The 25,597-nt window shown below is 48.4% G+C and overlaps 2 protein-coding genes across 2 annotated transcripts in view; both read left to right on the top strand.

Moving 5' to 3' along the window:
* The window catches only part of LOC142771273 (cell adhesion molecule Dscam1-like), a 40,272-nt gene extending 23,344 nt beyond the window's left edge, over positions 1-16,928 (top strand). Inside the window, exons 6-15 of the mRNA XM_075872745.1 lie at positions 22-170; positions 653-775; positions 1,596-1,760; positions 2,565-2,635; positions 3,586-3,829; positions 5,592-5,690; positions 6,208-6,396; positions 12,849-13,004; positions 15,041-15,183; positions 16,717-16,928. Coding sequence (XP_075728860.1) covers positions 22-170; positions 653-775; positions 1,596-1,760; positions 2,565-2,635; positions 3,586-3,829; positions 5,592-5,690; positions 6,208-6,396; positions 12,849-13,004; positions 15,041-15,183; positions 16,717-16,767 — 1,390 coding nt within the window. The 3' untranslated portion in view covers positions 16,768-16,928. The remainder of the gene's footprint in view (positions 1-21; positions 171-652; positions 776-1,595; positions 1,761-2,564; positions 2,636-3,585; positions 3,830-5,591; positions 5,691-6,207; positions 6,397-12,848; positions 13,005-15,040; positions 15,184-16,716) is intronic.
* A 4,078-nt stretch (positions 16,929-21,006) lies between these two features.
* Positions 21,007-22,237, top strand: LOC119164902 (solute carrier family 35 member G1). Its single transcript, XM_075872744.1, has one exon. The coding sequence runs from the start codon at positions 21,059-21,061 to the stop codon at positions 22,202-22,204; it is 1,146 nt and encodes a 381-aa protein (XP_075728859.1). The 5' UTR covers positions 21,007-21,058; the 3' UTR covers positions 22,205-22,237.
* The last annotated feature ends 3,360 nt before the right edge of the window (positions 22,238-25,597 follow it).

Here is a 25,597-nt window from a genome sequence, read left to right as displayed (position 1 = left end):
GCGTATACTGTCACCTCGCAGGCGCGAGGTGTACCAGGTGCCCTCCGAGGAGTGGGTGGCCTCGACGCTGGTGCTCAAGGAGGTGGACGGCATGGCCGCAGCCTCGTACACCTGCACGGCAGCCAACGAGCACGGGGCAGACCGAGCTGTGTTTGCCGTCAACGTTCTCTGTAAGACTGATTTGCACTTCATCACGCTGTTTGTGCAATGTTTTTGTCTTAAATAGAAAGGGAGGAAGGAAAGTAATAGAAATGGAGAAGGCGGAGATGTTAACCACAAATGCTACCAGTTTGATGCCCTACGCTGGGGAATTATGGAAAGGGGAATAGAGAGATGAAAAAGAGAGAATGAACTCAAAGTAAATGTACTTATTTTTTTTCCTTTGTTCTCGACTTGATTCTTAGTACCTTTCTAAAGTCTATCTTCGTCTATTTTATTGTTGTTATTATTACTAATGACTAATGACAGCATGGACACAAAGCATGAGACAGCAATATTGCTGTTTCACGCTTTGTGCAGCGTCTTCTGTAAGAGGCCCTATTGTCAGCGGTGTGCTTACAACCAAGTTGGTATTCCTAAATTCTGGAATGTGCACGCGGTCGAAATGAATGAATAAATATGCATTCTTAAATTAATTCTTGCCATCTCGCAGTTCCGCCGCCTACGCCGCACAGCTTGAAGACGACCGAAATCGGCACGCGATTCGCGCACATCGAGTGGTCGCACTCGAGCAGCAACGTGACCCGCTACGTTGTTCGCCACTGGAAGCTCACAGGTGAGAGCCACACACAAAATCGGGCCCTCGTTCAGTTATTTGAACGACCTTTCGTAAAGATCAAACTACGTTAATGAAGGTGGTGTTAGTACGCGAGTAAATACGGCCTCATCATACCTTGTTACAGAAAGTATAGCGGTTGGGGACCAGGACTCACAAGCAATCAACCAATCGATGGATCAATAAATCAATTATTCAATCGACCGATTTATCAGTTAATTAATCATTCGATTGGCCGATCGATCAATTTAGTTCATTGACATAAATGGAAAGACGACAGACGTATCACGGTGATACGTTTACATGAGAAGGCTATAATTTAAGGACTGTGGGGGTGTCCTTTGTCCGAATCAGATAAAAAAAAATTCAGTAAGCACACGAATGAACTGACAATACAAAATAGTATATATTATTCAGAAAACACACAGAAAGATTACCAATACAGATAATGCAAGATGTCAATATATATGCTAACAGATCCCTTGTGCATGACTATATACGCAACAAAAAAGACATACTATAAAGTAAAGAAGATGCACCCCGTGCCTTCTTCGTCCATGATCTCCTCGCTGTGCAGTCATACTCAAGTAACGTATTACTAACCTGCCCATAACACCGCTCTCGTACTAATTGATGTCACGAAAGTGAATGCGTTTTCAATCCACATCTAAAACGGCTCGATGACATTTTCAAAATCAGCATTTATTTCAAGATTCCTGAAAAAAAATTTATCTGCGACGATCGTCCAAGACGTGTTCCTTCGTGGCAGGAGCGACTTCTTCTGAAGTTGTATGACGTCGTTCCACTTATATCTTTGCAGGCGTGGACAAGGTTCTGTTCGAGCACACGGTGCCCGGCGCGTTCCACTCGGCGCTTCTGATGAACCTTCGACCCGGGTCTCAGTACAAGGCGTTCGTGGTGGCAGAGAACAGTGTGGGACAGAGTCCACAGTCGAACTCCGTCATATTCAACACGGCCGAAGAAGGTGGGCACTGCCTCTTGCGTCCACGGGTTTTCAGGCTCTGTGCCTTCGTGTCCTTGTTGTCTCTGTGTCGTCGTTTTGTTCTCGCGCTATAACTGTCGTCATGCCATACCAACTAGCCCAAGCTGCCACACTTCTAAGTTTCAGGCTCTCGTCATTGGCGTAGCCAAGGGGGGAGGGAAAAAAAACTTGGGGGTCTCGAACCTCCCTCCCCTGAAATGTTTTCAGTTTTGCACGAACTAACATACATAGAGTATGTGCCTACGCCACTGGCTCTCGTATGGTATACTCCGGTTCCAACTGAAGGGGCTTGGATCTTATCAATCGATCGATCAATCAATCAATCAGTTTATTATCATGTCATAAAAGGATGTTACAGGGAGTAAAATATACAGGCGAGGGTCCCAAAGTACACGACTGCAACGGGACCCTCGGTGATGATTACAGATAATAAAAGCACAAGCAGCTGTTAGAATCGTAGAAACAAAAATATACAAAGCAGAATGAAAACAAAATGACATGGAATCAAAAACAAATAATACAGTATAACACAACACAACACAAAGAAGATAAATCAACTATTTAACAGGTGCTGTTTTAATGAGTTTTTAAATGAAATTAAAGAAACTTTGCTTTTTAGCAAAGTGGGCAAATTATTCCATATGGTGAAGGTACAGAATGGAGAAGATGATTTACCATAGTTGGTACGAACCTTAGGAAATAAAAGTTATTATTAGATCTGGAGGCGGACTTAGCGGGTTCCGTTTTCACCTTTTTTCTTGTCCATCTCTCTTTTTTTTTCTATAGCCCCGGAGGCTTCTCCCACCGACGTGGACTGCGAGCCCGTCAATGCGTCAAGTATCGAACTTTCGTGGAAGGTAAGATGCCGACTTGGTTTTTCGCATTATGCTCATAACTTGACTGCAGACGGCGGACATCTCAAACGCGCCCACCGCGCCACCTATACCTCGCGCGTGGTTTTTTCGCCACGTTCTTTACTTTTCCCAACTCTGACCAAATATGTGTTTGCCTGAGTGTTCACGCACTGATGGTAGCTCAATCTTTAAACGTAAAAAAAAGGGACATTCTAAGTTTTAACGCGTCTACACTGTCGTTCTGTTAGTATACATAAACAGAAATTGTTGTGTTATTTACCGAATCACTATAGGTCTATACTAATTTCTTTGAGCATGCCGTTAGCTGATATAGTAATCGTTTACCTACACCTTTGTTTTTTTTTTCAATTCTAAAGCAACCTGTGTATTGCAGTTTTTGTTAACACACTTGCTTTTATTGGTAATCTTGGACACAAGGTCTTCCTACGGCCTAGTGCTATTAAAGCTCCTTCTGTAGGTTTGTCTTAGTGTCTTTTTTTTAGAGCAGCTTTTGGGCACCCGTTTTCCCGTTGAACATCGAGGGCTATACATAAAATAATAAGAATGATGTAATAATATTAATAATAAGTCAAACGACCCTAATGAGAAGATATTAAAAAAACGACGAAATATTGAATACTCTGCAATTTGCCTCAGTAGATCGCCAAGTGGAAACATACGTACAGCTGCGCTCACATTTCATGTTGCGGAGTACCGTAACCGTCGTTGTATTTACTCAGATCTCAATAAGCTTGCTCACAAATTCTCATATTTTGCTGTACTTTTTTTTAATTACCCCATTCATATCGCCATAGGAGATCCCCCTGTCAGTTTCTCTGAAACTTTGGGACCTCCTCTTGTACTATTCTAACCATGTAATCCAAGTGAAATATGTAATAAACTTGATTTGACTTAATTAACTTGGCCTGAGAAACTACAATGTGGTTATGCAGTCCCCGCCAGAGGAGCAGTGGAACGGTGCGGCCAAGGGCTTCTACGTGGGCCTTAAGCAGGCCGACCACGGCACCCCGTACGTGTACGAGATGGTGCCCTTCGAAAGCGCCACCGACGACATGCTGCGGCGAGTCTTCACCCGCATGGCACCTGCCACCGTGTACAGCTTCGTGGTCAGGGCATTCAACTCGGCCGGCTCAGGGCCGGCCACCAGGGAGCTGAGGTGCACCACGCTCTCGGGAGGCAAGTATGGACGCTTCGCTTCACAAACAGCAATCATGTCAATTAGCGCGTGATAATGTGCACATACGAATGCACTGCTGAACTATCGTGCCTGGTACCTCCTCCGCAGAGCTTCACTAGGCACCACCTATTGGTAATATTGTCACAAAGACACAGGTATGCAGGTCCAAAAATAGGTCGTTTACTTTCGTAACCCAAGGGCCAGAAACGCGAGCACCAGAGCACGCGCACCCAGAACTACTTCGTTGTCCTCCTCAGAGGCTGGCTACTATAGTTGCCAGCCTACCTTGCGTCCCCCCTTTCAAGAGCGACCGTCCCGGTCGACTGACTGAGATGCTAGAGGTGGCCATGAAAAAAAAAAAAATCATCACGTCAACGAAAAAAAAAAGCCCACGCTGTTGTGGATAATAAGGATAAAAGTTCGAAGTGTTTATAACTCGTGGGCGTGGTACGGTTTCATCCGTACTACATGGACTACCTGTTATAAAAACATGTTATAAAAAACGTATCGATCCCCTGTTTTTAGCAATTGGTACAAGTAAAACGTGTCCTCACAGACAGTTGAGTGTTCATTGTGCATTGTTTCACCACAAGGGCGAAGGAAGGAATGCTACAGTAAGAAATAGTAATGTCGTGCAAAGAAGGGCAAGCAACTCAAAAGTTGCAGCGCGCACCTCAAACAGGAAGCACGCACGAAATGAGCATACACAGGACGAGCGTGGACAAACAACTGTCACAGCTAGACACTTAAAGCACGCTGCTCTAACAACAAAAAAAGACGCGCGAAATGAACGCGCAGGTATACACAGGATGATCGCGCACAACTGTCACGATTCTTTGTGTGTGAGCAGCGCGCTCTTTTCGCAAACGCGGCCGCGGCAGTGAGCGAAGTGACGTTCGTGCTCTCTTTAACTACTGTAACTTCATAGCAAACTTGCGGTGGAAGCAAAAGAGCTACAAAGCACCCGTATCCCGAGATAAGCGCGTGCTCGAGTGAACCACCACTCCACATATATACGCACTTTGACCACGCGAAGACCGTGTGGAGGCGCACGCGCATAGCGACGGGCGCGGTGGCGCGGCACGACGAGTTTTAGAACGCGCGCGCCCAGCGCCATCGTCGTGTCACCTCGCTACTGATGACGAAAACGCACTGATAAAAACGCCGAGCTCCGAGGACTACCAGCGGTACATGGTGTATATAAATGACTTGCCGTTAACAAGTAGAAAAAGGAGGCTCCGTGGCTAACGGTGCTTAGCGTCGAGCGCCGAGAAGCGTGCGGTCGCTGGTTCGACGCCCCGCTGCGGAACTTTTCCTTCTCGTTTTTTTTTTGCACTCCGTTAGTATACATTTTACAACGTCATATCCGTGACGAAAATATGTCAGCGGAGCCGTGGCGGACCCCGGCATAAAGCAATTTCGTGTTAAAATGACTCAGATGGTGAGATGAAATCAGGAAATCTGTGAACATAATGCGGTAAAGGGAGGAAATACCTCTTTAATAAATCATCGAGAGGTTTTCCTAGCTGCCTAACGTGATAATGCTGTTGGAAAAATGAAATGCTATACAAAGTGATCAGGTAATCACCTCTCACAAGGTTTGGGTGACTTAAAGGTAACGAAAGCATGCCACTCTGAAATGAAATAGCAATGATAGTGATTGTTATGAATACGACAGCCTATAACGCCATGTTGCAATCAAGTTTTACCGATGTGTTGAGCAAAAATCACTTATATTAGCCGCCCCTGTTTAAATTGCAGATCCACCTCCGGCTCCAACCCTTTATCTAGTCAAAACGGAGGAGTCCATGGTCACTCTCAGCTGGAAGATACCCAAAATGCACAACGCCACCGTCCTCCGTAAGTGCCTTTGAGACACTTACGATTGACACCTCCGTTTGAACGTTAGACTTTTGACCGCGCAACACTTAAAGCTGCACCCTTCTAACCTTTTATTTGGCGGGTAACCATTTATTTCGCGGTATTCTTCTGTTGACGTAAGCTGTCCTTCGGTTCACATGCTTATTTGGTTCGTTGGCCGTTTCACTCATGTTCTGAAATGTTGTAAGCGTCTTTCGGGTGTTCAATCACTCGATCCTGTATGTGTTATTGCTCCTGTGTCATACCTCAGTGTGTTATTGCAAATGCTGTTGGGCTTGTTTTTTATGTTCGCGTCTTGAGTTCACATTCGGCCGGATGTGTTGTTATCATTAGACATATGTGCATTTGTTCTGTTTTTCTTTCTTTTTTTTTATTTCGGTTGTCGACTGAAACGATGCAATGTGATGTACCCACTCCTGCCATGGCTCCTAAAAAGCAGCCGGCAGTATCTGATAAATAAATAAATAAAACCTTCTTCTGACGTATACGCTCGCAGAGTACGTGCTGGAGACGAGACGCGACTACACGGACGAGGTGTCGTTGCAACACTTCCCGTCGACGACGAACGTGGCCACCGTCTCCAACCTGGAGAGCAGCGTCAAGTACAGCTTCAGGATGGCCGCGTACAACCGATACGGACGCGGCGCCTTCTCCAATCCGATCACCGAGTCGACCAGGCTCAAATGTGAGTGATAGGCGAAGTGAATGTTGACTGATTGATTGATTTGTGGGGTTTAACGTCCCAAAACCACCATATGATTATGAGAGATGCCGTAGTGGAGGACTCCGGAAATTTTGACCACCTGGGGTTCTTTAACGTGCACCAAAATCTGAGCACACGGGCCTACGACATTTCCGCCTCCATCGGAAATGCAGCCGCCGCAGCCGGGATTTGAACCCGCGACCTGCGGGTCAGCAGCCGAGTACCTTAGCAACTAGACCACCGCGGCGGGGCGGCGAAGTGAATGTCGTTCGTCCACTCACAATAACGTTCGTCGCGGTGGATCAGCGGCTTCTGTGGTCGGCTGCTGACACGGAGGTCGCGGGTGCGATCCCCGTTGCCGCGGTCGCCATTTAGTTGGAGGCGAAATGGTCGAGGCCCGTGTATTGTGCGACGACGTCAGTGCGCGTTAAAGAACACCACGTGGTCAAAATTTGCGGATCCCTCTACTACGGCGCCTCCAACAATCAAATCGTGGTTCTGGAACGCAAAACTCGGGATATTATTATTATTATTATTATTATTATTATTATTATTATTATTATTATTATTATTATTATTATTATTATTATTATTATTATTATTATTATTATTATTCGAAATATCGCCCCTTTTGTTATAAGGAGGTTTCAGTGTGTCGTCCACTCTAACTCCTCCCCCCCTCCTAAGGCTTCTTGTTTTGCTTCAACAAGTCGCAGTTTCTACGCGTTAGCGCATATTCCGCCACATTGAATATTCGCGATATGAATGTATGAAGCTAAGCGATAAAAAAATGACATTGCATCAAGATGGTGGTCAGCAGTGCAACAGCTGCCATGGCCAATAAAGGATGACCTAGCAGCGGTCACTGCAAATGACATCATCCGCACACCTGGCGCGGCCGTAGGCTAGGAAGTGTTCCCATCAGGGGGCGGGGGAGAGAGTTCATCGCAGCGTTTCACCCTATTAGGTCAATATATATAGCAGATTTTGCGCCCCCCTCTCTTCAATGACTACAGCGGGCGACCCCCCCCCCCTGCCACCCAGCACCCGTGCAAACGTAAAAGGTGTGGGGCCAGAAGTGTATACAGGAAGAAATTTGTGCCAGGACCGGGCTGGCAGGTCAAGTGTCATTTTGCGCCTTGTATGCAATGGCGAAAACAATTTCGGTGGGAGGGCGGAGATTGGGGGCACTGGACTGGCGTGCCACGCCCTGGCTACGCTGTTATGCCAGCGAGTCCTCGTCAAACGTCCGTGCCTCTGAAAAAGGCAATCTGGGTCAAGGCCAGCCCGCAGTCCGCCTGTCGCGAACAACTCAACGGCGTAAACACGCGCGGCGCATCTCTGGCCCACGTGCATGGAGCCAGCAGCGCACGTGACAGCGAGCCGGCGTCTTCGTGTCTGGGGGTAACGTGGCCCAGCGGCGACTCCATTGGAGGAATCTGCCCTGACGACCAGCGGCGCTTCTGATTGGACATTTTGGTTGGACCCAGTGCAAATAAAAGAAGCCCTGCGGCGCGTCGGGATCGGCGGTCCTATGGAGAGGAGTCCCCGTGTCGGAGAGCCGACATGTGTGTGAGTCGGCGGTCTTAGGCGAAAAGCTGACCTATGTGTTAGAGAGGAGAGCTCGGCTCTTCGAGTCTCTGTCGGCCCCAGTGCCGAAATTGTAACGCCTCTGTATATATGCTGTACATAAACCTTGTTTAACTCACCGTCGTCTCGTCCGCTCGTCTTATCAGCTCTGCGCAGAAGCAGTCGCGAGCTGAGAAACATACGCTACCAAACGGCTGGTGACCTTCCTGGCGGAGTTGAAAGCAGTGGCGCCTTCGCGACCGTGTTGGCGTCCCCGTCTTTCGCAACAGTGGAGGTCAGCGGTGGGATTTCGGAGGTGGCTTCGCAACAGTGGTGGCTTCGGCGGGATCGGCCCGTCGTTTGCAACAGTGGTTGGCAGCTGCGGGATCGGCCGGCGTCAGCGACATCGATGCGGTGAGTGCCTGATGTTTTCCCCTCAGTTCACCAGACTACTCTAGCTCAGGTTGTAGTAGTTTAGAGAAGGGCTGTGTGAAGCATTAGAGTGAGCTTTGATCGTTTCAAGCAAAGTCGAAGTGCTTTGAAACCAAAGTTAATGCGGAGGGGGTAAACACGGGAGAGTGAAAAATTGCTTGCGCGTCTTGCTAGTTGACTTATAGTGGGTACGGCAAGTAAATTGTTAACAGGGGCAAACAGCAAGAGGCTAGTGTGAACGATGGAGAACCTTAAAGTGAAGGAACTCATCGAAATTTGTGAGGAACTCGGCATTACTTTGGGCCGTGCGAAACGAAAGCAAGCGATCCTTGTGATCATGAAGGATGAGGGAGTGTCGGCTGAGGAAGTCGATGAGGCCTGGGTGGATATTAAAGCACGCCGTGAGGAGGCTGAAAGGCGAGAAGTAGAAGCTCGCGAAGAAGCTGAAAGGCGCGAAGCTCGCGAAGAAGCGGAAAGGCGCGAAGCTCGCGAAGAGGCTGAAAGGCGCGAAGCTCGCGAAGAAGCTGAAAGGCGCGAAGCTCGCGAACGTGAAGAAGCTGAAAGGCGCGAACGTCGCGAGGAGGCCGAGAGACAGGAGCGTCTCGAGTTGAAACGACTAGAATTGGCAATCCTACAGTGTTCGCAGGCGCCTAGCGTAGCTTCTCCAACAGTTCAGGTCAGCGGTTTTAGAATTCGGGACCAACTGCCACCGTTCGTAGTAGGCGAGGACATGGCGAAGTATCTCGTCAAGTTTGAACACGTCTGTGAGCGAAACGCTTTGGAGCGGCCTCTTTGGGCGCGGAACCTGTTAGCTCTTCTTCCCGGCGAAGTGTCCGACGCGATAACTTGCTTGTCGAGAGAAGCGTTTGAGAGCTATGACGAGGTTAAAGAAGTGCTCTTAAGACGTTATAAGTTATCACCCGAGGCTTTCAGGCAAATGTTCCGGTATGCTAAAAAAGGGAATGAGTCACACGTTGACTTCGCGTTTCGTCTTAAAGCCGATTTGATTGAATGGCTCAAGGGCGAAGGTGTTTATGACGACCGCGATAAAGTGGTGGAATGCGTTGCATTGGAGCAATTCTACCGCTGCATCGAGGAGGATGTCAAACTTTGGCTGCAGGACAGACTTGGGGAAGTACAGTTAAACAAGGCAGCAGAGTTAGCTGAGGAGTATTATACTCGCCGAAAGTTGCACAGCAGGGCAGTGCGCGTTGAAAAGGATGAGAGAAAAGAGGGCTTTTCAAAGAAACCTGATCAACGGAGACCCGCTCCGCACCGTAATTTCAAGAAGGACCCGTCTCTTACGAAGGACAGTGTAGGGGAAGGGCAAACAGAAGCGGAGAAATCGAGTGAGGTTTCTACCACACAGGCATTTGAATCGGAAAACAAACGTAAGCCGCTAATCTGCTACAACTGCAAAAAGGAAGGGCACATCGCGAGAAACTGTCAGGAAAAGTTTGCCTTCGCAACGATCCGAGAATCAGAAAAAAACATTCGGTTGTTGGAGCCGTATCTCCAAGAAATTAGGGTCAATGAGAGAACGTGCCGAGCACTTAGAGACTCAGCGGCAACCATGGACGTTGTCCATCCTTCATTGGTGTCTCCGGATGACTTCACAGGAGAATGCGCGTGGATCAGGCAAGTCGCCGAGGAGCAGAGTGTTCGCTTACCAATCGCCACGATTGTCATTGAAGGCCCGTTCGGTAAGCTTCGCACCGAAGCAGCTGTGTCTGCCGCGCTAAACGATCGTTTTCCTTATCTTTTCTCCAACAACTCGGAGCAGCTTCTCAAAGAGCAAGGCAAATCGTTCTTCCCCAACTTAGCGTGCATGGCTCTCACGCGATCGCAAGCGCGGAAGCTATCGCGGCAGCTTGATCTGGTTCAATGCGGTGAACTCTCAAGTGACCTTGTCGGCGGGTCGACGGAACCCCAGAAAGGAAAGTTTCCGCATGAGTCATGTGAGCAGTCACGCGAGCGGCCCGTCGCCGAACCGACCGGCGCGGTTTCCGTAGAAAGGGGAGACGACATGGCGCCATTGAGTCAGAGCGAGAGGGTTGCAACGCTCTCGCCTGTAGCGGAAAGTTGGAGCGAGCTGCCGAGAGTTGATCGAGAGACGCTCATTCGAGAGCAGCGTGAGGATCTCTCGATTGAAGCGCTAGTGGAAAGCCAAATTGAAGCGCTAGTGGAAAGCCAGAAAAACGCGGCACAAGTGCTGTCGAAGGAGCACTACGAGAAATCTGTGAAGAAGCGCGCTTTTGAAGTTGATAATCAGGTAATGCTGTTGCAGCCGTCCAAAAGGAACAAGCTTGAGGTTGATTGGGAAGGGCCCGCCACAGTATTATCGAAGCCTTGCGATTCAAATTGTGAAGCGAAATTAGGAAGGCGGCTGGACAAAATTTACAACTTGATGAAACCATACGTTCAACATCAAGCGGTCGTAAATCAGCTGTTGAGTGTTTCCGAGGAAGGAGCAAAAATTTTGACCACTAGTGATGTAATCGAAAGGGGATCGGAGGTAATCAGGGAGCAGATAAACCTAGAGCCTTGGTTAAGTGAAGCACGGAAGGAGGACACCATTGTTTCCGAGTTTGGAGACGTGTTTTCGGACCGCCCCGGAAACACGAGGGTGATCGAACACGATATCGAGCTAAGCGGTGAGGAGTCAATCCGTAGCAAGCCGTATCGTTGTTCCCCTGTGCAACGTCGAAAGTGTGAGTCGCTCTTGGTGCCGCATAGGTATCGTCGCCTAAAAGTGGCCGGTTACTGAAGTGGAGCATGTTGCTCCACAGCGCAACTTTGACGTTCGCTAAAAAAAAGGGAAAAGCTAAACGCTAATGCAGGTGCATTGAGCCGTGCGTTCTAGCTAGTACTTTCTCAACCTTTCGGTTTCTCGCTGGCGATTCGGGGCAAAGTTTTGACCTCATCACGACCTTAGCTGAGCGCTCTCGTCCAGAGTGAGCTCAAGGAGCCAACTTTATGTTGTATTCTAATTCGTTACGTTGTTGTACGTGGAAAAAAAATCTTGAGTTGTCATTTTAAGAGTCTTGTGTCCCACATGTGCCTCTTGATGTAGAGGGAACGAAATTCCGATAGACACTTAGCTAGGTATATGTTGTACTATACTTTGTCTGGTGTTCTGTCGGGTGACCGAGGGCACTTGCGTGTGTCGTGTGTTGTCTGTTGTCGAACCGTTCTTAGTAAGTTGCAGAACCATCGACAAGTGCTGAAACCGAAGATGGTCAGAAGAGACGAGTGAAGCTGGTCGACAAGTTGTGGTGAAAAACCAGTGGAGCTGGAATCCGTCGTCAAGAATGGGATGTGTTCCCGGAACGGTCTGGAGCTGTATTCTTCCCATGGCCCTGGAGGCGAACCTGGAGGGACCTGGCGAACGAGCGCACCTGACATCCGAGCCCCGTGGAAGCAGCTCGTCTTTCCGGTGCATTGTCTGGCGGCGGGGGTGCTGTTATGCCAGCGAGTCCTCGTCAAACGTCCGTGCCTCTGAAAAAGGCAATCTGGGTCAAGGCCAGCCCGCAGTCCGCCTGTCGCGAACAACTCAACGGCGTAAACACGCGCGGCGCATCTCTGGCCCACGTGCATGGAGCCAGCAGCGCACGTGACAGCGAGCCGGCGTCTTCGTGTCTGGGGGTAACGTGGCCCAGCGGCGACCCCATTGGAGGAATCTGCCCTGACGACCAGCGGCGCTTCTGATTGGACATTTTGGTTGGACCCAGTGCAAATAAAAGAAGCCCTGCGGCGCGTCGGGATCGGCGGTCCTATGGAGAGGAGTCCCCGTGTCGGAGAGCCGACATGTGTGTGAGTCGGCGGTCTTAGGCGAAAAGCTGACCTATGTGTTAGAAAGGAGAGCTCGGCTCTTCGAGTCTCTGTCGGCCCCAGTGCCGAAATTGTAACGCCTCTGTATATATGCTGTACATAAACCTTGTTTAACTCACCGTCGTCTCGTCCGCTCGTCTTATCAGCTCTGCGCAGAAGCAGTCGCGAGCTGAGAAACATACGCTACCAAACGGCTGGTGACCTTCCTGGCGGAGTTGAAAGCAGTGGCGCCTTCGGGACCGTGTTGGCGTCCCCGTATTTCGCAACAGTGGAGGTCAGCGGTGGGATTTCGGAGGTGGCTTCGCAACAACGCCAAAGGGTGGGGTGGATGGCTTCAACGTTCGACGTAACTCTAGGAGTTCTTATAGAGAGACTGGTTCTGCATTTGATCGCTGCGGGATAGTGTGGACCGTGCGAAAGTGATTAGACTGTCACTTACGGCAGAAACGATAGAAGGTGCTATCACGCGGAATACGGATTCACTTTGTTGAACGAGAACCAATTTTTTTTCTTTTTTGTAGCACTGTACGTCATCGCCTTTTGAGAATTGTCACAACTCATTCTCCCGTGCTTTTTTTTTTCTCTCTCTCCTGTGCGACTAGTCACGAATCGTCTCCTGTCGGGAAACCTCCAGCAACCCGAGAGTCCATTCTACATGCGCAGCTACTTCTTCATCGTCATCATCGCCTGCGTCACTCTGGTCACCCTGTCGGCCGTCATTTCCTGGGCATGCGTAAAGAGGGCCATCATCGCGCAAGGTTAGGAGGTGCTTTCCGATCTCTTACGGCTCGTTTATGTGCGTACATACGCCGCTTGAAATAATCTCTTAGTGTGTCTGCATGCCAATACCAGTAGTGACTGAAGGAGTCGAATCAATCAATCAATCAATGAATCTATCAATGTTTCATCGTAGATTGTCAAGAAGAATATGCGCACAAAACTATTTAGATCAATAGCCTTTCCAGCTATAGCATGCGATAAAAAAAGAAAGATTAGGGCCTTTCCTCTATCTCAAAAATTGGGACTAGCGAAGCCTGGCATGTGCGTGCTTGACCTATTATTTCTCATTTTTTTCTTTCGATAGCAATGCTCAATGTTCTCTTCTAAGTTTTTTCCTTCCTCCTCGCCGAGAATCGGACTTTCCTCCGCCTTCTTAGCAGTGCAACACTTCTGTTATTACAGAGAACAAAGACAGCCATGTACGAAAAAAAAAAATCAAGATGCACATCTGTAAGGCAGCAGTTTAATGTGCCAGTGAGAAGTGATGAGTGACCGATAAAAAGATCAGTATTGGCCTATCGGACACGGCTGATCGCCGACAAGCCCGTGATCGAGAGAGCATCGGTTGTCAGAAAACGGCTTACAAAAACACGCTTGTTACCATCGCACTTTTGAGGGCCACATATAAGTTGTCGCCAGCATCTGTTTTATGTCGCTAATAATAGCAGTGCCTAAAGGAAAATTGGAGAGGGGAGGTCAGCTGTTCGTTTTTGTAACACACATATCCCTGAAGCTTGCTTCACTGTAAGACCACTATGCACACAACAAAGCCAGAATAGGTGGGGGGGGGGTTGAAAAAAAAACAAACACATCAGTAAAGACTCTTGAGAATTAAGTGAAACCTTCCAGCAATCTTGAGTGTTTGTTGACAGTTTGCAGACACCTCTACGCGCATTTTTTTTTTTACTTCACGGGTTCTTTCAACTATCAAGTTTGGCTTTGTTTGCACGCTTCGTTGCTTTACAGAAAAGCAAGCTTTGGGTAGCGCGTAGTTTTTCGGTCACCGTCGGGTCACATAATTCAGTCCAAGTGTCACAACGTGGCCTATGTTATGGGGGTGGTAGTGTATTAAGCGAAGCTGCTGTGACTCCTAAGTTTCGATTTCTGATCCAGCGGTGACATAGTTCATGACAAACCTCACACCGGCGAGCCAGAGAAGGGTCATTCGTTCAGAAATGCGGAGGTACACAAACACGGCCCTCGAACGTGCACCGGTCACATGCATATTTATTTGATCTGATGTGGGAGCCAGGCAAGAACGTGTAGTTAAGTCCTGGGCTTCAAGCGGCTGGCCGACGCCATCTGCGGCGTGCGGGACTCCAGCACACCAAGCACGCCTGACTTGCGGCGATGGATTTCCGGTCTGAACCACAGGTCCCTCCTGGACTTTATGGAGGAAACGCAGCTGCACAATTTTGTGTGATATGTTTCGATGCCGTAGGGCAAACTCACGCAATAAAAATAAAGTCTAATTCCGTGCTCTATATATCTTGGTGGAAAAAAATTCAAGCTGGGAGGAGGGGGTGGGGCACGCACCCGGCGGAGGCACCAGCATCGAGCAACCAGTGACCAATTACACTGGCTGTCAACTGCTAGCCAATTGAGTCACCCACAATGCAAATTCACAATTCGAAACTTAATAAAGCATCCTTGCAACGCCTTCTCTTTAATCGTGCTAGGGTTTTTGCCCGCAATCATACTAAAATCATCGGCATTGTAATTGAGAAAGCCCGAGAAACAGTTCATTATATTACGGAGACAGAGAATACAACTGAAGTAATTCATACGCGCCTTAAAGAGGCACTGGCACGGCAATTTTTAGTACTTTTTTAATATCATCATTGTCTTTTAATAATATCATTATTGTCCCGGGTTCAAACCTCCAAAGAGGACACCGGTCTTTCTTCCACCAGAAAGTCTTTGATTGTGAGATACTAGTATTGAGTTATCTAATGGTTTCGTGCTAGAAACGGCCGGTTGTCAGCTATCCGTTTCTTCAAACTTTCGTTCGCAGAGCGTCGCAACAAGGCAGCCGCGGCGAGCCTCCGCTGCAGACCGTCCCTGTCCGGTGCGTACAGCCCACGCTGGGTGCACGACCCCAGGGTGTTCGACGACAACTACGACATGCCCTGGGACACCGCCAACCCGCAACGCGCCGTGAGTATAGACATGTCACGCTTGGCTGATCGGTCGACGTGTGTTTTTCGCAGGTTTCAGCTCCTGCACATATATACCGTGTGTATGTGCAGGGGTCACATAGAGACTGCCTGCGGACATTTCGCTCGAGACCCGACCCGCATGTGACTGTCCTAGTCGTTAACAGCGAAGCTGGCAATAAGACGTCCGTTAACAACAACAACAACAACAACAACAACAACAACAACAACAACAACAACAACAACAACAAGAACAACAACAACAACAACAAGAAAAAAAACAGCTGCCGCGCCGTTGTCATAGGAACCTTCGTCGCGCCGAGTAGCAGCCGACTAGCCGACGCCATAGCATCCTCCACAATATTTACAAAGTGGTATCAAGGACAGCGATTTCAACACTCTCAGAGTAGCCAGCTTTGCGCGTATACGAGATCCGCCCGTCACCGTCAATTGACTGCCGCTTCTTCGGCCACGTACGCTGGGTCCAATCGCCGCCGGCGTTGTGATTCCCGTGCTGCAGCACGACGACGTACAGGCGCAATCAACCAAGTTCGCTGAGCCAAACTTCACGCGACTTAGCTCGAGGGACGACTTCCTATAGTGGAACATGGTTGCCAAAGGCGACACTGCTCTCCGCCAGAATAGAGTATATGTGGCGACGGCATTCGGTTCACAGATCTGCGTTCGGATTCAGGCCATTTGGGAGCGCTGTATCGATATGTTTCGCGAATCGCGACGCCAAGGACCCCTCAGAAATGATGCGTATGTGAGACACGAGAATAGCCCGCCTTTCAAATGACAACATTATTGACGTTTCGTTCAAGCTGCCCACCTCGATCCAACCTTCCCCACTGCCCCAGCCCTTCAGTGAGTAAATTTTGTGTCTGTGCCCTCCCTACTAGCTGAGGTGAGCTTGAAACTTCTATAGTTGTCATAGTGTAGCGTTGTCGTACTTTCAAAGCGCAAAAGTTAGAGTATAAGAAATAAATGCAAGACAATTAAGCACAGGCGAAAATTGGCTTTGTCGTTAATTGGGTGGTACTTCACAGTGCTTAGTGTTTACCAGAAGTGTAAAAAGATGTCAGAAACTGCGCGAGTTGGTTAAGGTTCATTTTTAAGGCAGTACGAAAAAAACGAAAATAGAAGACAAAGATGACCACAGGACAACGCCTTGTCCTCCATTTCTTTCGGTTTGTGATTTGGTCTATCGCACTGCTTCCAAAATGTACCAGAGAAATATATACTCCGTGTTGTTGCTGCAATTGTGCTTACATAACTTGTTACTAAACCACAAGTTCACCAGCGATGGGGTGTCCTGCTGCTTCTTGTGACAGCTAAGTTGATTCCGCTTTGATGTGCATTATTTTCCCTCTATTGACCAAGCGCAGGCAAACAAACCACACGATCGCATTTCTCTACGTAGTCGGACATAACACGTTCGAATTCAAAAATTCGATAATGCTGCCGCTAACGCTGCCCTTTTAACGATTCGCTCGACCTAATGCTGGCTTCCTCCTCTGCTCTTCACTCGCAGGCTTCGCCCCACGCCTACACAAACGTGTATGATCCAAGTTCACGGTCCTGACGTCAGTGGTGACGTCACTGAGCACACCGCCAAAGACTGAAGGAGGGGGAGAGCCCCCTTACGTGCCTTGCTAGGCCGCCGTCGCATAGGAGGCGTCCTCGTCGATCGTCGTTTGTACAGAGAGTTGCGACTGATCTCAAAATAAATAGAACGCGTTCATACATACGGTGTCGTTGATATGCGCACTCCAAGTGCGTGCGCTCCATACGTACTTGAAGGTGATGTCGCGTGTCGCCATATATCCCTATCCCAGGTATAGGGCAGTCAACCAAATTGAAATCAAAGAACGGAAAATGGTGTGGTCAACCAAGGCAAAGCTCGGTTAACTACCCTACACGCCGTCCCATTCGTTCCTCGCTTTCCCTCTAAGTTATCTCTCTAACAGCCGCATGCAGCACAGAAAAGAGACGAGAAACGTGTTAAAGCTTAACGTTGCCCGGAGTTAAACATGACGATGCCCTGAGTTAAATCGCACCCAATGAAAATTATTATGAACTCCTGCTCTTCCCCCTCCTGTACCATGTCAATTGTCCTCTTTATACTGTCATGTGCAGAGTACCCATTGTGAGACCGATGTACGTGTTAGGATCCGTTTTCATACTTCTATACCACTGGTTATCTACAGGCACTCCACATTTACAGGAACTCTACACGCGACATCCGTACCTTCATATAGTTACGTAGGTGTTGGTGCCAGTGTCGACTAGAGGACGCTTCTAGCCATAGAAGAGGTTGAAGTGTCTCGGGCTCAGAACCGATCATGTCGCACTTGCCTGAGGGCGTATGCGATTTCAATTGCACGCGTATCATTTTAGTGGAGGTGCTGGGTACGTCTCTATGGAAGTCGGAGCTGGATCTCCGCAGCGGACGTCACATCGGTTCCGCTGCTATGGCTAACGGCAGTGTACCGGCCGCTCAGGCACCAGTGCGATACGTGATGCCTCCGCAGGCACACTGGCACCAACACCGACGCAAGTTCCCACAACTCAAAGGGACTACGGTCGTAGAACGGGACAGCCGAACACCAAATGTGTCCGCCTTCTTCTTCTTCTTCAAGAGAAGTCCCGAACGCGTGGCGCATATCAGCCGGGTCCAGCTGGATGCTCGTGCCATCATCGTCGTCTCGGCGCAACACTAGACGGCGCGCATGCATGTCCCTGGGCATGCGCGTGTGGAGAGGAAGAAGAAACTGCCGAACACTTGATAAGGTTTTTTAAAGGGCTTCACCCTATAGTTCTGGATGATGGCGCAGAGTTTTTCAAAGCACTGGGGTTTAGGGACAGGGAGGGCAAAATAGACTTTAAGCGGGTAGAATTAACTAGAAGGAAGTTATCTGATTGGTGGCTGAAGTCGAGGCACGAGCGAAAATTAAACCCTTCACTGCAAAGTACGAATCCTCAACCTCACCATTAAAAGGAAAAAATATAAATCTAGTTTCTGGTTCATTAAGTATTACGGCTTGGTAGCGCTAGCCACCGCCCGATCTCAAGGGTACAGCCATATCCATCCATCCATCCATCTATCCATCGGGCGCGCGGTGATAGGCGCGTTGTTTGAATGCAGGCAAGATGTCGCGGCGATATGTTACCATGTTATGAGAACTGAGGTGGGAAAATGCCGGCATATATACCAACTATTATGGAAATCTACTTCGCGCGATGCATACGAGAAGGAATCGCCTATGCTGCTTAATTTTTTTTTAGGTCAGGCATTGCGAGCTTGATCGACGGCTTTGTGTAGATTGAGTAGTTCTGGGCATAGCGAGGACTTACCGGGCACATTAGGTTCACTGGCACCTGAAAGTACTTACCTCACGATCCGACGTAACATCGCTGCACACGTTTTAAAGCACGCGCGTTAGTTTTCTCAAAAACGAAGTGCCCTCTACGGCGCGATGAAGTTGCGCATCAGGGATTTTTGCGCATCACGAATGGCGCTTTGCGGAGTCTATAGGCTCGGCCAACGCTTGACTATAGCTTGCTGCATCATATAAGCAGATTAGTATAATGCTTACGTTGTTATCAATGCAGTTAGCCAGCCCTCCCAACAGCAATTCACGTTGCACCCATATTACTACTGCATATGGTATTTTCTGTAGCGCTTCCTAATAATAATAATAATAATAATAATAATAATAATAATAATAATAATAATAATAAACTGGGGTTTTACGTCCCACAACCACGATATGACTGTGAGAGACACCTTAGTGGAGGGCTCCGGAAACTATGACCACCTGGTGTTCTTTAACCTGCCCTGACATCGCATTGTACACGGACCTCTGCCGTTTCGCCTCCATAAAAATGCGGCCGCCACGGCCGGTATCGAACCCAGGACCTTCGTGTCGGCAGCCGAGCACCTTATATATAGTCACTGTTCTCTACCGAGGCAGACTTCCACTGCACTTTCATGTACTGGTGTGAATCTGTGGTTGGACACCCGACTGCTACGCAGAATGCCTGGATTCGATTCCCGCTGGAACCGTGGCTTCAATATTCTTCACGTCTAAAGAGATTTTCTACGACACGAACTCCTTTGATGCTAATCTGCAAACATTTACAAAGTATATTCTCGCCGCTGCTGGGCTGATATTGACCGAGGGTCGGTAACCTGTAGCCCTCGGCAATATTATGCGGCCATCGGCACGATGCCGAGGGCCGCATAATATTGCCGAGGGTAGCATAAAATACCCTCCACCCTGCGTCTATCACTTCCTATGTGAAAAAAAAGACATGCCAGTTTTAACCTAGAACGGCATTTTCGCTTGTTACCTATGTTTGATTGCAAGATTATGGCATGCGTGCTGATGAGAAGCGTCATTTCTAATCCAATTTGTAAATTATCGTCGACTCACTGTTTCTTTTTTTTGCCTGCGATGCCCCCCCCCCACCCATCCTTCTTACATGCCCCCTCCCGATTGGCCGTCCGGCCTCACGCTGTTTCGGCTTTATGCAATTTGGACCTCTGCCTGAAAAGGTAGGAGACACCTGATACAGACCGTCGTGTGTGGCCCATACCCGCAGCCTTTGGGCCGTGGTAGGCGGGTATGTGCTACCACTTGACTTAGGGAAAGGGTACCGTTATGTAGCCGACAGGCGTGTAACGATATTCATTTCATGATCTGTTCTAGGGTGTCATACGCTAATGTCTTCATATGCTAATTTTGGTTTGTACCAAGTAAAGGAAACGACCACGAGAGCACCCAGGTGCAAGTGCATAGATCGAGAGATAGAAATGTCTAAGGGCCTTTTGGCCGCCAAGTGCACTTTGGTCAGCAAGGCAACACTTTATAATAAGCAGTTCTAGGCCAAGGCGTCGTATTCTTGTAATTACACGTGTATTGCACGCGACAAAGTTCATGATAATGAAAAGTTAAAAACAAAAACGAAATCATGCGAGCGCGAGACATTTTCACGAGGGCCATGACCGATGGGCGAAGAAGCAGAAGAAGAAGCGAGGAAAGCCAGTCATTTCGTAAGTACGATTTACTAACGGCATTTCTCGGTCGTTCGTAGTCCGGTTTTACAATCGATGTTTTCACGATTATGCAAGGTGTTTCAGCTACCTTGCGCTTATAGTATTACGAAGCGAATCATAATTGCTCCGAGCCGCACGCAGCAGGACGGCATATTTTTTTCTAATCTGCTCAGCTGTGTAATTAACAGATTGCTTGTTTCAGTTTCATTAGAAAACCATAGCGAAAGTATGTTCGATAGCGAAGTTCTAGCAGTTGTTCTAAAACGTCGAAATTTTCGTTAAGAGAGTAAAATGCTCGTGGCAAAGAGTAACTTCCAATCAGATAAGCCAGGTAATCATAAATATTGCTTAATTAACCTTCAAAATGGCAAATAGAAAAGCTTTAATGTTTGTTCAGAAATCTCGGATTATTTCACCTGTGCTGCGTGAAGTCGGCGTGGCCACTTGGAACACCGAAAGAACAAAGTACCCGAGTACGCTGGAACGGCGGCACCCGATGCATACAAAATGGACGCGGCCAAGTGCCGAGCGTATGACCAAATTTATTGACGATGGTTTGCACACAAGGGCAATGCGCTCTCAGGAGGCAAGAAATCATGTTTCGTAATCGATACCGAAACCATTCCATAACACAAGCCCTTTTACTTTTTTTATCTCAATGATCGGGGTGCTGTACAGGTTACGAAATACTTGTAGGCCTAATCACGTCGTGTTTCCTCTTTTTTCGCGGGACGACAGCGTGGGACTGCACCCCGACTCGACAGGACGGCCACCTGTCTCCGGTGAAGCCGCTAAGCCGACCGGTAGAACAAAAATGGCGGAGCCTCAGCCGAACTCCGAGACGCTCAGTCTGCGACGAGCCATCCGCACCCTCCACAGGCGCCGACCTCCGGAGTCTCACAGCTCGTGGTCCGCCCTCACGGAACCCGTGGTGGACCACGACGAGGTACCGCGACCGCCGTCCCGCAGGCGTGCCCAGCCCACGGAGTCGGCCGTGCGCCTCTTTGAGAAGAACGTCAACTTCTTCCAGGGCATGTTCTACGCGACGCTCAACAGCGCCCTCGTCGGCGTCATCTCGGTACTCATCAAAATCCTCTACGACGTGCCCACCCTCCAGCTGACGGCCATGCGACTCGCCGGCATATTCGTCTTCTCCTTGCCTTTGGTCATCCACAGCGGCCACCATCCGATGGGCCATCCTTCCAGCAGGGTCCACCTGGTCCTCCGGGCAACGGTGGGCCTGGCGGGCCTGTACTTCCGCTTCTGGTCGATGAAGCTGATCCCGCTGTCCGACGTGGCCGTGATCCTCGCCAGCCTTCCCGTCTTCGTGACGGCGCTGGCCCGCGTCTTCCTCAACGAACCGTGCGGCGTGGCGGACACCTTCATACTGATCCTGACCATGGCCGGCCTCATGATGTCCGCCAAGATCCCCCTGCCCTTCATGCAGGCCTCGGGTTCTCGGGAGGACAAGCCGGACGTGGACAAGTACAAGGGCCTCGTGTTCGCCCTCCTGTCGACCATCTTCGGCGCCGCCAAGTTCCTCATCAGCCGCACGGTGCGCCACGAGCACCACTCGGTGACGCTCTTCATGTACGGTTTCGTCGGGGTCACCGAATGCGTCCTGCTGTCGCCGACCGAGCCGTACGTGCTGCCCCGCTGCGGTCTGGGACGCGTCATCTTCGCGTCCTTCACGGTGCTCAGCTTCCTGGAACAGCTGGTGCTCATCAAGGCGCTCCAGATGGAGAACGCCGGACCCGTGTCGGTGGTTATCGCCGCCATGGACGTGGTGTTCATGTTCGCCGTGGAACTCATACTGTTCGGCAACATTCCCGACAAGTACAGCTTCACGGGCGCCACGCTCGTCTCCGTGTGCGTCTTCTTGCAGATGGCCAAGAAGACGGTCACAGAGTCGCACGAAAAGTCGCTCTTCCGAAAGCTGTTTTATTGGCTCGCCTATTGAAAAGTGTACATATACATTTGATCGGTTCATTCATTGCGATAAGTATTTTATTCTATATTTGTGTCATGCTTATAAACACTCATAACGAGGCCTTGCTGCGAGCAAATGGCTGTAGGCACGCCAACTGCATCGTTTGTCGTCCCAGCGTATGCGTCTAACGCTATCGTCTTGGGGACACACGTCATAGCTATGAAACCCACTGTAAAACTATCTTGCGTCAAAAATTATCTTAGGTCTTAGGGGTTGTCCGAAAACTATCTGCAGTGCAACATACTGAAACCACTTTGCAGTTTCACAGAACATAAAGAGAATGATTTTTCACATCAAGAATTGCTCTTTCAAAATTCCAAAATCATCACGCTTGCCACGAGATGACGCTTGGTTAGCAAAAAAAAAAAACGTGTGAAAAGGGGTGATGGCGCCATTTTGAAATATCTGCACCACATGCCATGATGTTATATTTTGATGGCATCTGCTATTAACGTAGTTGTATGGCATCTGCATCTATTAACGTAGTTGTGATGGCATCTGCTATTAACGTATTGGTAAGGATGAAGAACATTCATCTGAGTAGCCATAGGCTCGAGATGAGATGTCGTTCAACCAATGTCGCCGTAATACGACCGATACACTTTAAAGCCGTGACGCCAACCATGAAGATTTCGCGTGAAATTTAAAAATGAAACATTTGTTTTGACAAAATTAACCGACGTTTGAGTTCTAGAAGTACACTGCATACATATAAACTATTGTTTCTCTTGAGTGTCCCCGAGGACACGCGATTCGAACGTAGCGCAGAACGTGGCCTGGAATTTACAATTCTCAAAGTCGGTTAGAAGTCGTTCACTTTTCTCCCAACAAAATGATGTGATGAACCCAAAGTCCACGCCCATTGGCTGATATGAGCATCGTGGTCTGCAATTAACGCGGAAAGGGGCCACACGTACGCGAACACACTAAAAGGTAGCCACGCATTAAAAATAAAAAAAAGGGCGGGGGGACCGGAAGCTTCGTTTTCAGGAGTTGAACGCCGCCAGGCGGCGACTGGCTAACACGGTTCCTAGTGCGTACTTCAAACACCGAGTGCATGAAACCTTTTCGAACGTACCATGAACCCATTACGTGACCTTAAGGAAACGGGCGCAGCAGCGTGTGTGCCTTTTGTAGTGGGTTACCGGCTTTAAACCACGAAATCCTTTTGATAATCGCATGTTCCGACTCCCGCTGGCAATGAGCGCTTGTACCACCCATTATTGCTGCAATATTTTATGTTACATTGTGAAGCATGCATACAGGACGCGTCTGTTTGTAAAACATGAAAGCTTTCACTGCATTTCGAAGCAGAAAAAGTTCTACACAAGCAGATGCATGTGGCAGAACATCCGCTTGCCTTGCAAATGACCCGGCTTCGATCCTCACTCTGACCAAGCGACCCTGGTTCGGTACCCACCCTGAACCAGGATTCTTTTACCATTTAATTCGTATTGTTCTCGATTTTTCGTTCTTAAGATGATTTTTCGCTCACGACGACGACGCCGGAATTTCAGCGAATAGAGCTCTTTTAGGCTATCATTTGAGTGATGTTAATGAAGCCACAACATACCCGTTGAGCTTTCGAAATACATAAAAAAAAGCCGTGTAAATCACAGAAAGTGCACCCTGTGATACCCACAAGGTGCCTCACACATTCGTCGAAGCCCAGCAAAAGGTGAACGCCACGATTTCAGTCGATGTACCCCCCTATCCTAAAACTTGCAAAGTGGTTTTGCACTGCCTCACGAAATCTTACCAGATTTGACCATGCGATGCAATGTTATGACGTCATATTTCGACGATCTGTAACAGGACATCAGGCTGGTTATTCTGAAATCTCGCGACTTTCTGCATCGTTCGCGTTCACGGTTCCGCCGACAGTCACTTTCGTGTGAAGTGGACAGTATGGCTTCTGTGGTCAAGAATAAGTACACTGGACACAGAAGGTCGAACTCATCGGTTTATTGATAACTCACAAAAGTAATACACAAGTGCCAAGTCGCGAGGACAGTGAGCAAAAAAAAAATGACTATATGACTTCACAGGGCAGGAATACACACACGGGTGAAGGGAGGAGAAAGATGCATGTGACATTTACAGACCTTCAGATATAGGGCATTGCTGTGTACAGAACGAAATTCAAATTGAAAACGAAGGGATAAGCAAATGTTCATTGAAGGATAGATACAACAGCTACTGCAGTTTACACACGAAGGGACAAACACCACTGTTTGTTGGGGAACACCAGTTATCACAAGGCAGTTTTTTTTACAGCCTCCGTAAAAATGACCACACACAGCATCCACTTTGGAAAAGTTGTTCCACCTGCTTGGTTTCCTTGCAGTTACCGACACAAGACAGTCACACTTTTACAACATTGCCAGCGCGACAGCCCAAGAAGGGTCGACGGTCGACTCAACACCTGAACATCTACTAAATAGTTATGAGATAGTTAAGCAGAGTCCAAGTTGTTTCACCAAGACAACCTGAGCAAATATCGCTCCAATACCTTAAATCTGCTAGAAGTTTACGTAAATTGCAAGCTCTGTCATAAAGGCGAGCCAGAAAAATACAGCTGCCCCATAAAGATATGGGAGGCACCCCCAAGACTCCTTGGATATATGGCTAATAAAAAGTATATTTTACATTAGTCAAATAGTGGTACATTCTCTGGTGAAGTTAACTTGAGAGATGAATGCTACACTACATATATGTTTACATCTACACGCACCATTTTTCATGCTTGCACACACTACTACGTCTGGATAACCTGGTCAGAATATCTCTGAAAGGGGCTTGCTTTTCCAATCACGTTCAATTCTTCACAGCTTTGACGACGAGCAGAACGTGTAGCAAACTCATGGAAGTGACTGGAACTTAAAAAGGCATAGTGTCTTTCGCGAAAATGCGCCGGCTGAGACCCTGCCGAGAAAGCATGCTTGGTCCAATTCACGGTACTTAAGGCAACAAGGCAGGCTACGAGATAGTATATGGCACACGAGGCTGTCACAGATAGTGATGGGAGATACGCTGAAATCAGTGCAAGGCCCAAAGCAACGGACTGAAGTCCGGTTACAAAGCTTGCAAAACGTGATGCAAACACTTCTTGCCTTTTTTTGTTCTATACACACCCTGCGTGACAAAACATACCTGAGGCTATCTTGAAGAAAGCTCGGATTCAAGCTTGGAAACACGCTCATCTTACACATACGCACAGCAGTGCCTTTTACAAGCCTGGCAATCGTTCAAACTGCAGCAGCAATCGCCACTTCTCGACGAACGACAAGAAAGTAACAAAAAAATGCTTGACATTAAAAAGAAATGCACGCCATTTCCTTTGAAAGTTCCTACTTTCAACTT

This window comes from Rhipicephalus microplus, chromosome 9 (genome assembly GCF_043290135.1).
Source record: "Rhipicephalus microplus isolate Deutch F79 chromosome 9, USDA_Rmic, whole genome shotgun sequence".
NCBI lineage: Eukaryota > Metazoa > Arthropoda > Arachnida > Ixodida > Ixodidae > Rhipicephalus > Rhipicephalus microplus.
This window is presented reverse-complemented; position numbering and strand designations above follow the sequence as displayed.

What these genes read in the sequence shown, in the direction of transcription:
- LOC119164902 (XM_075872744.1), top strand. Translation starts at nt 21,059, where the DNA reads ATGGCGGAGCCTCAGCCGAACTCCGAGACGCTCAGTCTGCGACGAGCC.